The 16021-nt window shown below is 35.1% G+C and overlaps 1 protein-coding gene across 2 annotated transcripts; it reads left to right on the forward strand.

The window, feature by feature from the left end:
• Positions 1-64: 64 nt before the first annotated feature.
• Positions 65-9824, forward strand: zfyve21 (zinc finger, FYVE domain containing 21). 2 transcript variants are annotated; one of them, XM_051917572.1, is made up of 8 exons: positions 65-259; positions 1243-1293; positions 2662-2830; positions 4708-4783; positions 4868-4959; positions 8141-8191; positions 8566-8696; positions 9122-9824. In XM_051917572.1, exons 1-8 carry the CDS (start codon positions 134-136, stop codon positions 9155-9157), a joined length of 732 nt encoding a protein of 243 aa, XP_051773532.1. In that variant the 5' UTR covers positions 65-133; the 3' UTR covers positions 9158-9824. The 2 variants fall into 2 exon arrangements, with proteins under 2 accessions (XP_051773532.1, XP_051773533.1); XM_051917573.1 differs by lacking the exon at positions 8141-8191.
• Positions 9825-16021: the final 6197 nt, after the last annotated feature.

The raw sequence follows: 16021 nt of genomic DNA on the forward strand, positions 1-16021 counted from the left end.
ATATAATTTAAAAATATATTTAATATAGTGAAATGAAGGACTCTTATTCTGAAGGTGTGCTTGTGTGACTGGTAGTACTGCTGATGTCTGTGCTGTTGTTCTCAGCAGCAGCTGCGCACTCAGAAACACAAATATGTCCGCGCTGCCTGACGGTAAAAAGCTGGTCCGCAGCCCGAGCGGACTTCGCATGGTACCGGAAAACGGCGCTTTCAACAGTCCGTTTTCCTTGGATGAGCCGCAGTGGGTTCCGGATAAAGAGGTAATGAATCTCGATCACAGATGATAATGATGATGCTGTGGTTGATCTGTCTCTGTCTTTGGGCGTTGTTTGCTCAAGGCAACAAGCGCCAGTAGGAAATATGTAAGTTTTCCAGATGGTGTTACAAAGAAAAAAGATGACAAGACTTGGATCTTTTGAACAGATTTGATCACAAATGCATGAAAATCAATGCTTTATAGAGTGTGTGTATTCAAGCGAACATCCACGACTGTGGACAACAACACTGGACAACAACTCTTCATGTGGATTATTGATTGATTTTTGCGGAATGTGTCATGAAACAAACTTTCTCCAGTGATTCTGTATATGACAGAAAAGCGACTGTCAAATGAATAGCCACGCCCACTCATTAATATTTTGCTGAGCTATGCAGAAACAACTAACGTACAAATGCTTAAATCTTATATCTATGCGACACATTCCGTGTGCGCGCTTTAAATTTAAAGGAAGAAACAACTTGTCCAAGATTTTCCCTGTATACTTAACAGGAATGTTTTACAATACTGTGAAGTGTGAACTAATACGAGTCAAGGATTTGATTTTGGGAGGAGTAGATATTATTGAAGTTGTACTATATTATGTAAGCATGACATGTTAATAAATTATATAGCTGAGCTCATGATATTAGGGCTTAATTGGTGAGAATATGTATTAAGTGCTTAGACACAAAACTGTTGTCAAACCTGAACTGTTTTATTTTACTCAAACAAGCTGTTTTGGCTTACCGTGGCCGCCGTAAGAAACATTAGCAAAAAGCCCTGTGTATTTTGGTTTTGGCCTTCATTGTATTACTGCTACGCCCAGATATGAGAACTAAATTCAGCTAAAGTCTCTAGGGTGTTCTGCCACACTTTTCCAATGAAATGCTATTGACTCTTGCAGCATAGAGTTATACAGGTGCCTGTTCTTCCCTATATTAAGAGCCTATAAAAAATTCATGTTTCATTCTTATCCTCTCTTAGTGCCCCAGATGTATGCAGTGTGACACTAAGTTTGACTTCATCACCAGGAAGGTAAGCATGTCGACCCATCTTGTGTCAGGAGTAATTTCGTACAGAGTTATGGGTGTTCGCACATACAGGACATCGATTTTTATCGCTGGAAGTCACTGTATTGTTGTTCATAGTGGGCATTCCTACATCTAGATGTCTTAACGTTATTGGTAGTCTGCATAACTGTCCGTAATCTTTCAAATTCTGATAACAAATGATTTAAGAGTCAAGATTTATTTATTTATCACAGAATACAACTTGCAGTTGAATGTAATCCTGTTCAGCTACTCCGACAATGCTTAAAATATATAAATAGTAGTGCTGTCAAATCAATTAATCGCGATTAATCTCATCTAACATAAAAGTTTGTAAACATATAATATACTGTATGTGTGTGTGTGTGTATATATATATATATATATATACACACACACACACACGTACATATATTTTTAACAAACTTTTATGTTATATGCAATTAATCGATTTGACGGCACTAATAAATAGTTGATAACATAGTAGTAAAGTAGTAAAATATGCAAGAACAGGAATGTACAAAAATTGCAGGGTGTTACGAGGTAGTAACAGTAATAAAAACAAAAAATGGGACATATTGCCAGGAAAAATGGCATGTCATTTGACAATTTGACAAGGAATTGGTATTCTTGCTGCTAAAAATGAACATTCTTTGAAATAAAATTGCAGTGAACGATGAAGATGAACGATTATCAATGTATAAATCAAATTCACTTAGAATGCATTATTTATTTTTATCATATATATCGCTGTATGCGGGTGTCCACATTGTGTCCCTGCTCATTTGCATGAAGTTAAACTTTTCTCAACCACATTACATCGCTCGATTAATAGATGTTAGCAAAAACCTCATCATTTGACCCCCAGTCACTTTGTTGCTTCAGTTTCAGTTTTGTTTGTTCCTAAGTGTCTTTGTTTTTAGTTTTGCAATAATATGCCATTGTAAGTTTTCCTTCCTGTTTAATTTTTTCTCCTTTTTTCTTCCTTCTTCTTACTGATTGTTATTTTAGTGTGTCTGTATATCTCTGTATTTGTGGTTATGTGATAGTGTTTTGTGTTAGGGCTTAAAATTCTATACTATTCTGTAAATTAAAAATAATTTTTTATATGTTTCATTTTACATCCATTATATTGTAAAAGCCCTTCCCCTGATATTAAAACTAATAACTATATTGTAGTATAATGTTATCATGATATAAATAAATTACTTGTATCATGATTTTGTTCATACCACTTACCCATAGCTTATGTGCACGTATATTTGTAATTCGGCCATGATATGTTTTATACTTCACTATTGTGTGTTTGAGGGAATTGCAATGGATTTAAACCTTCTTCTTCTTTTTATGTCAGCATCACTGTCGGCGCTGTGGTCGGTGCTTCTGTGATAAATGCTGCAGTCAGAAAGTGGCTCTGCCCAGGATGTGTTTTGTGGATCCGGTAAGGCAGTGTGCGGAGTGCAGCCTCATCTCACAGAAAGAGGTGGAGTTTTACGACAAACAGCTTAAAGTGCTCACTGCCGGTGGGTTGAACAAACACGCACTCAAATGCTTTTAGCTTGAGACCACTGACACACTTATACCCACTTTTGCATGCGTAGACTCACTAAAGTTTATAATGTTGCTAAGTATAGACCATGAAGAGCGTATGTATGTTGCATAACTCCTGTGTACACTGACTTAATGAGTAATCCTTTACCTGAGACTCAACTTCACTGCTGCTGGAAATAGAATTTAGCCACTCTGTGTTTGCATGAGTGTGTTTGGCAAAGGCTGTTCTGATGGAAGCCCGTAAAATACACAGTTCTGTGTTCACAACTAGAGACACATGATAAATCAGTACTGTATATCGATTATCAGCCTTTTTTATATATATTTAACAGGCTCGGCCCATATTGAATATGTAATTTTGCATGCTCGTTTGCCCTATTTTATTATTTAAATCACCTTTTCTTTAATCTAAAACACACTTAAAGTTTACCTTTAAAAACAAATAATTCAGCAACACTGTTAAATATTAATATTCAGCAATGTTACTGATTTGACTGCACTGACACTATTGGATGTGAACTCAGCCTAGCTGGAGGATGACATCACTGTTTTCTGCAGAGCTGCTTTATAGCTGAATTGAACTCATTTCATAATTGATGTACTTTACATTGTTATTGAACCAAAATGAATCAACACTGAACTGATTTCAACTGAATAATGACTGTTTACTGGTATCTTTTTTAGAGCTGCTTTACAGCAGAATTAAATTGAATTCATTGAATCATTATCTTTGTGTCTATCACTGTAAAGCTGCTTTGAAACAATCTGTATTGTATAAAGCGCTATATATATATAAAGGTGACTTGACTTGGCTTGAAATTAAATCTTTAGCACATCTCAAAATGATAATGCAGCTTCATACTGTATATTATTATATTGTCATACCCAAGTTCACTTGAAGCATTTAAAACAATTGATTTTTTGGTGTTTTGATTAATTCACCTTGAAAATAATCAGCATATCAGTATCAGCCAGAATTTTAATATCAGTGCTTTCCTAAAATGTTTACTCGATAGTACTCGTTCATAAGTTTGGAGTCAGTACGAATAAATAAATAAATAAATTCAGCAAGGATAAAAAATAAATTGATTAAAAGTGACAGTGACTTTTTGAAAGACTTTTTCATTGTTACAAAAATTTCTTTTGAACTTTCTATTCATCCTGAAAAAGTGTATCATGGTTTCCACAAAAATATTAAGCAGCCCAACTGTTTTCAACACTAATAATAATAATAAGTGTTTCTTGAGCAGTAAATCAGCTTATTATAATGATTTCTGAAGGATCATGTGACACTGAAGACTGGAGTAATGATGCTGAAAATTCAGCTTTTCCATAAATTAAAATTTAAAAATATATTCAAATTAAAAACAGCTATTTTAAATTGTAATATTATTTAAAAATATTAGTGTTTTACTGTATTTTTGTATCAAATAAATGCAGTCTTGGTGAGCATAAGAGACTTCTTTCATTATCATTAAAAAAAATTTACCGACCCCAAACATTTTAATCTGGATTTAAAGGGTTCACCCAAAAATCTCATGATTTACTCATCCTCAAGCCATCCTAGGTGTATATGATTATCTTCTTTCAGACGAACACAATCTGAGATATATTTAAAAATATCCTTCCAAGCTTTATAATGGTAGTGAATGGGGGGTGCGATTTTGAAGCCCAAAAAATGCATCCATCCATCATAAAAATAATCCATACAGCTCCAGGAGGTTAATAAAGTCTTTCTGAAGCGAAGTGATGGGTTTTTGTAAGAAAAATATCCATATTTAAAACTTTATTAACTCTAATAACTAGCTTCTGGCAGACAGAACCTTACAGCCTTTTTCCTGCATTGTAGGAGGAACTTTCATGGTCAAAGTGGGTTCCTCAGAGAAATCAGAGACCATGGTCTGCCGTTTGTCCAATAATCACAGGTATGCGTGTAGGCACCCACAAATTGACTTCTTTAGATGTGATGTAGCATATCTTAAAGTCTCTATTTTTTTTTTTGCTCTCAGGTATCTCTTCCTAGACGGTGACAGTCATTTTGAGGTGGAGCTATCTCGTATTTCCAGTATGCAGGTGTTGACTGAGGGGTCAACCCCAGGAGGTGAGGTTTTGTGGAGAAACTTGTCAGAGCAATATGAACAATTATTGATTTTTGAGACTATTCTCTGGACACTAGGTAAATGTAATGACTTTAAAGAGGAGCAAACTTTTGTGATCTTAGCACATTTGCTAGCATTGAGGATTCTAAAACGCTCTCTGAAAATTTACATTACATCCAAAGGGATTTATACTACTGTTTAAAAGTTTGTGGTCGGTATAATTTTTAAAATGTTTTAAATCACCAAGGCTGCATTTATGTGATTAAAAATGCAGTCAAATATTATAATATTGTGAAATGTTATTACAAGTTAAAATAACTGTTTTATATTTTAACATATTTATTATGTATTTTATTTTATTGTGTTGCAAAGCAAAGCTGAATTTTCAGGATCATTACTCCAGTCTTCAGTGTCACATGATCCTTCAGAAATCATTCTAATATGCTGATTTGCTCCTCAAGAAACATTTCCTATTATTGTCAATGTTGAAAACAGTTGTGCTGCTTAAAGGTGCAGTAAGCAATTTCTGAGAAACACTGTTGATATTTAAAATCAACACCCAAACAAAAACACCCCTCCCTTTATTGCTCCACCCCCAAAATAACAAACACACTAGGCAAAACAGACAACCACTAACCATATACAGCTTGCACGAGTATGGATGAATCAGCTGTAATCCAAAAACAACAACAGCATACAATAGCGTATCCTGGTTCTGTAAAACATAGCAAAACCAATGTCACTCACGTATCGAGCAGAAACAAAATAACCATGGTGTCCGTTTTCAGGCCTTCCTGCTCTCTAATGTCTCTCCAGTGCTGGAAAGCTTTTGCCTGATCATAACCCTTCTTTTTCCAATTATATTTCTCTGACTTTTCCTCTTTGGTAATATATATCAGCCATCTCTCCTTTCTACAGTCTTTCTACAAATATCCCGCTTGCTCACTCTCTATCCTCCCCCATCATGATCGGACACGCCCCCTACTGCTGATTGGCTACAGGTGTGTTGAGGTGCTCCGTGGATCAGTCCAATTCACTTTGTTTTTTCTCTATTTACACAGCCAGGACTGTTAGAAATACAATATTTTTTTTCAGCACACACACGGAACAAACATCTTGCAAATTTTTACAAAATTGTATGGTTAGGTGTTGATTTAAATTTTCAACAGCATTTCTCAGAAATCGCTTACTGTACCATTAATATTTTTGTGGAAAGCGTGATACTTTTTTTTTTTTTTTTTTTGATGAATAGAACATTCAGAAGAACTGCATTTAATTGAAATTGACATCTTTTGTAATATTAAAAATGACTTTACTGTCACTTTTGATCAACTTAAAGGATTAGTCCACTTTCAAATAAAATTTTCCTGATAATTTACTCACCCCCATGTCATCCAAGATGTCCATGTCCTTCTTTCTTCAGTCGAAAAGAAATGAAGGTTTTTGATGAAAACATTCCAGGATTATTCTCCTTATAGTGGACTTCAACGGACTTCACTGTTGAAGGTCAAAATTACAGTTTCAGTGCAGCTTCAAAGGGCTTTAAAGGATACCAGACGAGGAATAAGGGTCTTATCTAGCGAAACGATCGGTCATTTTCTAAAAAAAATACAACTGTATATGCTTTATAAACACAAATGATCGCCTTGCAAGTGGTTCCGCCATTCCAGCTTCCGTATTCTTCAAAAAGCTTACGCTGTATGTCCTACGCCTTCCCTATTCTACTTACGGAAAAAATGGAACTGGCGCCCGCGTTTGTACTGTAAGTTGAATAGGGAAGGCGTAGGGCATACAGCATAAGCTTTTTGAAGAATACGGAAGGCGGAATGGCGGAACCACTTGCAAGGCGATCATTTGTGTTTATAAAGCATATACAGTTGTATTTTTTTTGAAAATGGCCAATCGTTTAGGTAGATAAGACCCTTATTCCTCGTCTGGTATTGTTGAAAGCCCTTTGAAGCTGCACTGAAACTGTAATTTTGAGCTTCAACCGTTTGGGGCCAATTGAAGTCCACTATAAGGAGAATAATCCTGGAATGTTTTCATCAAAAACCTTATTTTCTTTTCGACTGAAGAAAGAAGGGCATGGACATCTTGGATGACATGGGGGTGAGTAAATTATAAGGAAAATTTTATTTGAAAGTGAACTAATCCTATAATGTGCCCTTGCTAAATAAGTTTTAGTTTCTTTAAAAAAAAAAAAAAAAACTTAGTAGTTATCCTCAGTCTAGTCTGTTGTTGTTAGGACAACTGGTTTGCCATCCTGACTAATTTTTAATTAGTATGCAGAGTGCTGTGTCTGTCTGTGAATCACACAGCCCACTTTTAATAGAGCATCATCACCAAAGTCTTAGTATCACATTGTCATAAATTACTCATAATGAACGTCTTTTCCGGATTGATCCCAGATGCACATAACTTCCTGTAATACAAATCAATAAAGATTTTTACTACCTCCATTATGTTTCAAAGAATGTGAGGATTCAGCATTAATCTTATCCTGTGGTTTGCTTTTAAACATGAATTCTTGCATGTAGATATAAAGGGATATGATTATGAGTTGAGATTTATTCTGTTACATTATACAGTACTGTAGACAGGCTTTATCTGATATACAGAGATTTCTTTGAAAGCTTCACATATTATGATACATGAAGCTTCAAATAATCACATGACTACATGAATGCTGGATTGTTTTCTGCTTTAACTGAATGCTGATGGCTATTAACATTGAACTCTAGTACTGAGTGAACTTAACGACGGAGGAATACACATTATACACTGGCCCAAAGTAGTTTTTGGACACTTTAACCACACTTAAAAATGTCATTGCATTAAATATAAAGTATCGAACCTTGTGCTGTTCAAGCTTTTCTCTGGACTAACTTCACATTTCTGAGACATTTTTTTGCAATGATTTTATAACTTACTGGTCCCAAGGCAATTTTTAGAGGATTTATAAAGTCTGTTTACACATAAATGCCACTTGTTTTGATATTTTGTAACTAATGCAAAAACATTCAGACATTTTTAAGTGTGACTTGCATGTCCAAATACATTTTTAAGGTCAAGTTACAGTCAGATGCATACCTGTACAGATAAATCTTTTTCTGTTTGTTTATATTTCTTTCCTTTTAATGTTCTCTTCTTTTCTTTAACTTCCTTGTTCTCCTCTGCATTAAGAGAAAGATATATGCTCGTACACGAGCTTGCTGGACAGTCAAATATCTGAAGGTCAGCGTCCCTCTGTCTATTTCCTTGCTATTTTATTTTTCCATGTCTAAAATATGTGCCATTTAGTTTGTTTTCCTTGCTGTTCCTGTCATATGATATAAGTAACCTTGCATGCACTCATTTCCTGTGACCCCAGTGTAAGTAATGGAGTCAAACCAAGGCAGTCTCATGAAAGGCCACATGTGCATGTTTAATGTGATGGTCCATCAGACTTCAATATTTTGCTGTCGTATTACGCGAGTCACAAATCTAATTTGTGCATGTACAAAGTACAATGATTAACTAAAAAAGGAACATTTGTCATGGCAAACTCTGAAAGTTGCCTTGACAAATATTGTGTTGAATCCCACCACTGACCTTTGATCTGTTTTTAGGGGGTTCTCTCCGTGCCAGTGGCATGGTGCTTCAGTACAAGCCACCAGGATCTCAGAACCTTCAGGAGCTCCACATGGACACTGCTGATGACAAGCGTGTCGCGTCTGCCTGGCTTGTAGCCATGCACAAAGTAGGTGTGAGTGAAATATACACTCAAATTTTATATATATATATATATATATATTTTTATATATATATATATATATATATGTGTGTGTGTATATAAATTATATATATAAAAATATATTTGTTCTGAAATGGGCAATGAGTTTTTACACACACACAATGAATATTATGTAAACCTTATGTAGGTTCTATTGAGTAAGAACAAAGTCTGTTTGTCATACTTATGTTTTAATAATATATTTTAACTCAGCTGTGAAACCTGATAATAATGGTATCATGGACTTCCAGTCCTACAGCCGCCATGTTAAGCACCACAATTTCACAGAGCCATAGTCGTTACTACGAGACTGTTTTCTGAAGGGAGTTTCTGAACTTCAAGACTCCTCTATATTATGTTAATATTATGTTTTCGGTTCCCTGCTTGTCTAGGCTGCCAAACTGTTGTATGAGTCAAGGGACCAGTAAAATGATAAAGGAAAAAGCACAGTGCTGGAGACCGAGAGGGATGGATGGAACAAAAAGAAGGAGAGGGAGAGAGAGAGAGATCAAAACCAAGTATTATGTGTTATTCATTTTTACATGTACTCTAAGATGCTTGTATGATTTATATTCAATATTTTGCTTCTACTCCCTGTTGAGACAGACCAGATTTACTTACAACTTCTCCGTCTGTGCTAAGGGGAGGACCAAGTTTTCCGATGATTCTCGTGCAATATGGACATGTATAATAATATATAAACACACCATTTAACAGATGCTTTAAGTGTAGTCTTGCGTATCAAAGTTTTGTAAACAAAATATATTTTGTCAGATATTCTTATTTTAACACAAAATGCTGTGTATCTACTTTTTACTGCCCAAGTATTTACAATATGTAGTGTCTTTTTCTTTCTTAACATATTTGAAACACTTTGGGAATTGTTTTTCTTACACTACAGAATGATGTTTGAGGTCTTCATTTGTTGTAACGTGTTTGCGTCTGCAGAGCAAGATTTCCCTTTTTTAGAAAACTGAAATTAGATCAGCCAGATTGCCTGGACTCATATTAAACTTTGTTCTAGGTCATCGGGTTTTGTTTGCTAATTTTCAATTTTCAATGTACACCAAATAAACATCTTCAGTCCACAACTGACCAACTAATGTCTGTGCTAATTTGCTTTCCAGTACACAAACACATTTCAAATTTCTACTTTGTTTAGTGCTTGGCAAAAAGTACATAGAAAATTATCTTATTACAACATTCAAGCATTTGTCGGAAATATCAAGCTATTCCCACTTGTATACCGTTTCAAACAGCTTAATGGCAGCACTGTTAAAAATTAAACTATATAATCACATTTATAAACAGTGCTAATTTTTTTTTAAATATATCATTTAAAGGCACAATATGTAACTTTTCGCCACTTTCACCTGTTCAAAACAAAGGCATGGCTTGATGACGCCGAGATTGAGCTTGGAATCATGGGAGATGTCGTCTTCACCTCACAGCCAGGGGAAAAGAATATGACGGACTCGGGTAGAAATCATGTTCATGAATGAGATTATTAATGTTACTGTAGTATGAAGCAGAGCATGGCCGAGTGCTGTGAGAGCTGAACAAGACCGCTGGAGCGATTGCTAATGAGAGACGAACGCGACACACACGAGCAGTGGAACTTTTATTATGCCACAGTCGCCGCTTCTGCTTCTTCCGGTTAAGCGTATATGGGGTAACGCAGCGCTGTTGATCATATTAGATACATTTGAGTGTGTTGAAAATGATGTTATAACGTTATTCTGTGCATTCGCTCGGCGGGTGCTATGAGACACTTGTTGCACACTGCAGTAAGCTAGACTGATATTAGAACATATTAATATAATCAAGAAACCGAGATTCAAACAATAAGACTAAACGTGTTGAGCTATATAACATGATTAATTTTCTGTCTATAAATGTATTCAAACAGTTGTTCCCTTGTCTAATAAAATATATATTACAGCGTCTTTGGTGTTTCCATGGTTTCTACAAAATAAAACCGGAAATCGAGGGTAACGCAGATATGATGACATTTATAGGCAACACATGGACATAGTCCGTGTCCTGGTTAAAATCCTGTTTGAACATCTGGGATAATGTAAGTACAAAAGTCAACAAAATATATAACACTGTTCTAGTGTTTTATTTATTTATTTATTTATTTGTTTTTTTTTTTATCTACATATCGTGCCTCTAAATTGTATTAAAATAGAATTACATTTGCACTACAAATTTTTGGACCCGACTGTACACCTGACATATAGACTACAACTGGAATTCCATGTAATTTAACATGATGGCCACCATTGTAGAATACAACTAATAAAAACTTTTTCTAAGCCACTATTATTCATTCCCCTTTTTAAATGTGGAAAAAAACGACTTATGGTCCCTTTAATGTTTGTTAATTCCGATGCAGAATCTTCCTTTTTGCTGACAGATTGCAGGTTTCATTCTTTCTCCTCACAAGGCTGAAGAGAGATCATTTTCATAACTCTTTCTTGACTCATTTGAGCAGACATCATTTTGGACAAAATTGATTAAAAATACAAATAAATAACCTTCCAAGATAAACTGGACACCACTCACTGAATTTTCGTTTTATTTTAAACATTTGTACTGTTGCATAATGCATTCTGTTTCGCACGCTATTGAAAACTGCTGTCGAGCCATTCTGAACAGCCATGATCTTTGTTCTGATGATGAGCTGCTGCTGCCCTCTTGTGTTCAGTACATAACTGAACAAGACATTCAATCGGCCATGAGAAACCAAACAATGAGGAAGTGAAGCATTATTAAGCTATTACACTAGTAGCTCCCAAATTTTTTCTGCTGGGCCCCCCTTTTGTAGAGAAAAATATTTTCAAGCCCAAGAAACATTGAGCTGCAAATCAGTTTTGATTATTAATATCAAAGCAACTCTACAAATATACATGCACCCACATAAAGACACTCTCAGACATGACCTTGTTTGCAAATTTCTGTATGATTTATTTGAAATATTGTAATTAATACAGTACTACTTGGCCTCTTAACTTTTTCGGGTTCATACTGTCAGAAGCTAATATTTTGAGGAACCCAACACTGTGGTCTCTCTTCATTACTGCGGGTCATTTTGACGTAATAAAATATGTTAAATTAATATTTTGTGTTCAATTACTTACTTATGTGTCAAGTAGCCGCATAATAAGCTGGATAATTACGCAGTGGAGTCTTGTATCACCCTGAATTGGTTTCTTTTGCATAACAATATGCTGACTGTACACTATCTCATAGCCTTGCTGTTCCCAACTTTTTATAACTCCGCGGCCCCAGTTTGGGAAACACTGCATTTCTCTATTACTGCTCTTCTAACACAGATATTGTACGTGAAAGAGGCTTTGCTGAATAAATTAATTTGTTTGTCATAAAATGATAAATGGAACACCATGTGGTCTTGTGGACAGACATGCAGTGGAACATTTGAGACAAGGCCTATCAACTTTTTTCATAAAAACTGACATCGCTCATACATTTGCCACAGGTTGACTTGAATTTTGAACCCTTATAATTTCAAACTAAAGGTCTAAACTAATTGTCCACATTTTAAATTCATTTCTGTTCTTATTGCAGTTTTTAGAAGTGAACTAAACTAAACAGTCTCTCTCTTTTTTTGCTTGTTATTGTCGGGTACAGCACAGCGAGGCTAAATTTTTTATGTTTGAGGTTTGTGTTGATGCTGATTTGAGCTGTTAATGGATGCTAATCACATTCTCTACATCCTTCACATCTGATCTTATTGAGTTTGTCTAAATGATAACAGCAGTAAATAGCTGATTATGAGTCAGTTGTCAGCAGATTTCCACAATATGTTTATGATGTTGGGGGTGTATAATAGCATGTTTAGTGTAGCTGTAGGTGTGGAAAACACTCAGGCTGGTGAAGAGAGGCATCCCCCTACAGTATCAGACTTGAGCAAAACTCATTTTACACAAACTTCCAGACATGAAACTGTGGGGCCAAAACTCTTTTTAATTAATGTTTTTTTTTTTTCTTTTTTTTTTTCCTGTACAATCAGCATAATAATTTCAAGGAGCATCTTATGTCAGTGGAAAGCTACAAATCTGACCTGTGGACCTTTTCTGACCTTTTTTTTTTTTCATTACAAATGATACAGTCAGCATAATATTTCTGACCCTCTGTTTTGAAGAAACATATTGTTTATATTGCTCACAGCAGTGCCATCTTTGATTTTTAACATGAATGAAAGCGAGGCTGTGAGGGATAGAAATACATCTTTTCAGTGGGTTGTACTGTTATTTAATGTGTTTTTGGATTGTTCTGCAGACGAAACACTGCAAAAATATCTTTCTGAGAAAATTCAGTAGACAAAAAAACCCAGACAATATGCGCTGTGGAAAATAATAAGGGATGTAGGAGCTTTATACAGCGTTTTACAGCCATTCCCTCAAAGCCTCACTTTCATACCTGTCATGGTGCTGTTCTGAATAACAATTAATCATTTCAAGCATTAGGTGTGTGAGATTTAAGCCTATTATATCTTGGCACAAATATCATATAATTCATTAAAAAAAAAAAAAACAGGTATTTAAACAATATGCAGTAGCTTATACAACAAAGCAGTGGAATACTGTTTCCCACAATGCAATGCACTCAATTTGACCTTATAATTCTAATTGCAGCCATTCTCTAAATTATGTTATTAGACTACCAGAATTTCAAATTGTTTTATTACACAAAATTAAATATTGTTAAATAACCATTTTTAATTAACCGGTAACTGATAACTGGTCCGACTTGCATGCAACTTTATGAGTTCATGTGACATACTGTATGAATTATTGCAGAATGCTTACTGTTTATACCATGCAAGATTCAGTGAACTAGTATTCTATTTGCGAACATAGCCAATAATATAGCATCAAAAATCATATTCATAAGAAGGCTTCAAAATCAAATGTTTCTGAAGGGCACTGTTGTGTCTTGTTTAATTATAAAAAAATATTAATATAGGAATATAATAATATATATAGGAAATAAAAACATATGCATCATTGTGCAGTGAAATAAGAAAATTCATTTGACTGGCTTCGCTGTATTTATCACCTGCACATTCTCTGTATATTAACTGTAATGGAAAATAGTTTTTTGAATGAACAGTAGAGGAGAGTCAAGTTCCATGAAACCAGACAGTATGCAGTGTGCACTTTGCGTCTCTCTGCTGCCCTCTTTAGGAACATAAGAAGGCAAGCCTCATATGAAATCACAAATATAGTTTGTATAATCATAGATTCACAAACTTATAAAGTTGCATTTTTAACAGTTATTTTTAAATATCAATAAATGGATATCTTTACTGTACCTGATTCGTCACAAAGGCTAGTGTGTTGCTCCTCTCTCTCTCTATCTCTCTCTCTGTCCTTCCACTATCCTGGAATTTTTAAAATTGTTCCTCTATTGTTCCTCCAATATCTTGTGATTGACACAATGGATTATTTTGATTTTGGACTCATTTCAATCTAAAGCATCCACTTTAAGTAAGTGATGTGCCATTTTCTATGATCTACGCCTGTTTCATAAAGTTATAAGCGAAAAAGCCTCGTAAAAGATAGATTTGATTACTAGGCTACATGTGCACCTGTGGAGTTAACTTGGTGAGGAATGTCTCGTAATTGATTTTGGACTCATTTTAATGAGAATCTGCTGTAAATAATGATGTTGATAATGATGATAATGAAATTTATAAAAATATTGATATTTTTTATCATCTCAGACACCAGATTTTTTCATTTGTTTTTTTGTTTTCTGCATGTCAAAATCAAATCTTTCTTTTGCAGAACTTCATCCACCTTGTAATTTTCATTTTTGTTCTTCTACTTCTCATTGCCTTCATATTCTCTCTCTCTCTCTGGCCTGGATGCCTGGATTCTGCCTCTCTCTATGGCTGTTTGTTCCCCATGGGATCTTATTAGAAAACACTCATATTTTATAGCACCTGTTAAAATCCTCACCGTGATCTCTCACAACCTCGGCACTGCTGTGGAAATGGCCTCTACTTTCATCAGCTTAATGTTAACCAGCAGGGCAAGGAGTTAAACAAACACACACACAAAAGCACACTTGAACTTCAAACTAGCACCTAGTTTATAATCACAAAATTGCTTTCCATCACAGCAAAGACAAAAAAAAAAAAAAAAAAATGGCACTGATTTATTTATCAGTCCACATTTTATACAATGAGCAACTTAAATTCAGTCTTGTTTGAAATTGCTTTTATTTTTATTTTTTTTCCACGAGTGGTAGAAAAGTGTGATAGTGCTATGATTCTTTAAAATATATGCCACTTAATATTGTATCTCATTTTTAAATGTGACTTAAATGTCTAAAAATATTTTTGTGGGCTTACAGGCTGACTGTGTACTTGATCTACCCACTAAACACCCTTCTCCCTTATTACTTTAATAATAGCCAATCCACTTTTCATCCCTAATCTTGCTTTGTGCAGATACTGCTGTATTGCTTATAGATATAATTCCTTCTCTACTTGAGATAAATAAATGAAATTGATGGTGAAAGGCCACCAAGGCCCCCACCTCCACTCAATGAGGGGGGTGGCTGTTCCACACCTCTCATTTTGATGTATATTGCCCCAGCTTCAAATAAGCGCCTGGGTGATGTTTTATCTCCTGGAAATGTTCCATAATTCATCATTATCAGATCCAATTATGGGCAGCAAAGCACAATGCAATATCTCTCTACCTAAGCTAGAACAAATAAACACCCCCATCAACTCATATTCTCTTCCTCACTCTATATTTTCTTCTTCGTCTCTCTCTCTCCAGCACTTTTGCTCTCTAGCACTGATTAATAAATGTAATTAAATTAAGGCATGAAACACATTCATAATGGGAGTCTAGTTGTAATTACCACAAGCAGTATTCAATCTGTGTGCAATAAAGTAGAACCCATGAAGACTTAATTAGGCACAAGTGTGTTTACAAGCAGCCATTTGCAGGGTGAAAGGTCCGCCCACCCAGTCACATGAGAATTCCTTGATTTTGGTAATAATAGAAACAAGATAAAGATGAGATGCAAGGAACTAGGGGTGGGCAATATACGAGTAGACACGATTAATCAGTAGAAATTTGTCAAACGGTAGAGATTTGGACTATCGTCTCTATCGCGGTTATGCTCACGTGAAGTTGCCGTGCTGCTCCGTCACGAAAACTTGTCATTTCAATGTGTTTTTAAAGGCACAATATGTAAGATTTTTATATTAAAATATACAAAAACCACTTGCACAGTTATATATT

Source organism: Ctenopharyngodon idella, chromosome 13 (genome assembly GCF_019924925.1).
Source record: "Ctenopharyngodon idella isolate HZGC_01 chromosome 13, HZGC01, whole genome shotgun sequence".
Classification (NCBI taxonomy): domain Eukaryota; kingdom Metazoa; phylum Chordata; class Actinopteri; order Cypriniformes; family Xenocyprididae; genus Ctenopharyngodon; species Ctenopharyngodon idella.

What these genes read in the sequence shown, in the direction of transcription:
- zfyve21 (XM_051917572.1), top strand. Translation starts at nt 134, where the DNA reads ATGTCCGCGCTGCCTGACGGTAAAAAGCTGGTCCGCAGCCCGAGCGGA. An exon ending in CGTTTGTCCAATAATCACAG is followed by an intron (nt 4,784 to 4,867) that starts GTATGCGTGTAG and finishes TTTTGCTCTCAG; the next exon opens with GTATCTCTTCCTAGACGGTG. An exon ending in GGACAGTCAAATATCTGAAG is followed by an intron (nt 8,192 to 8,565) that starts GTCAGCGTCCCT and finishes ATCTGTTTTTAG; the next exon opens with GGGGTTCTCTCCGTGCCAGT.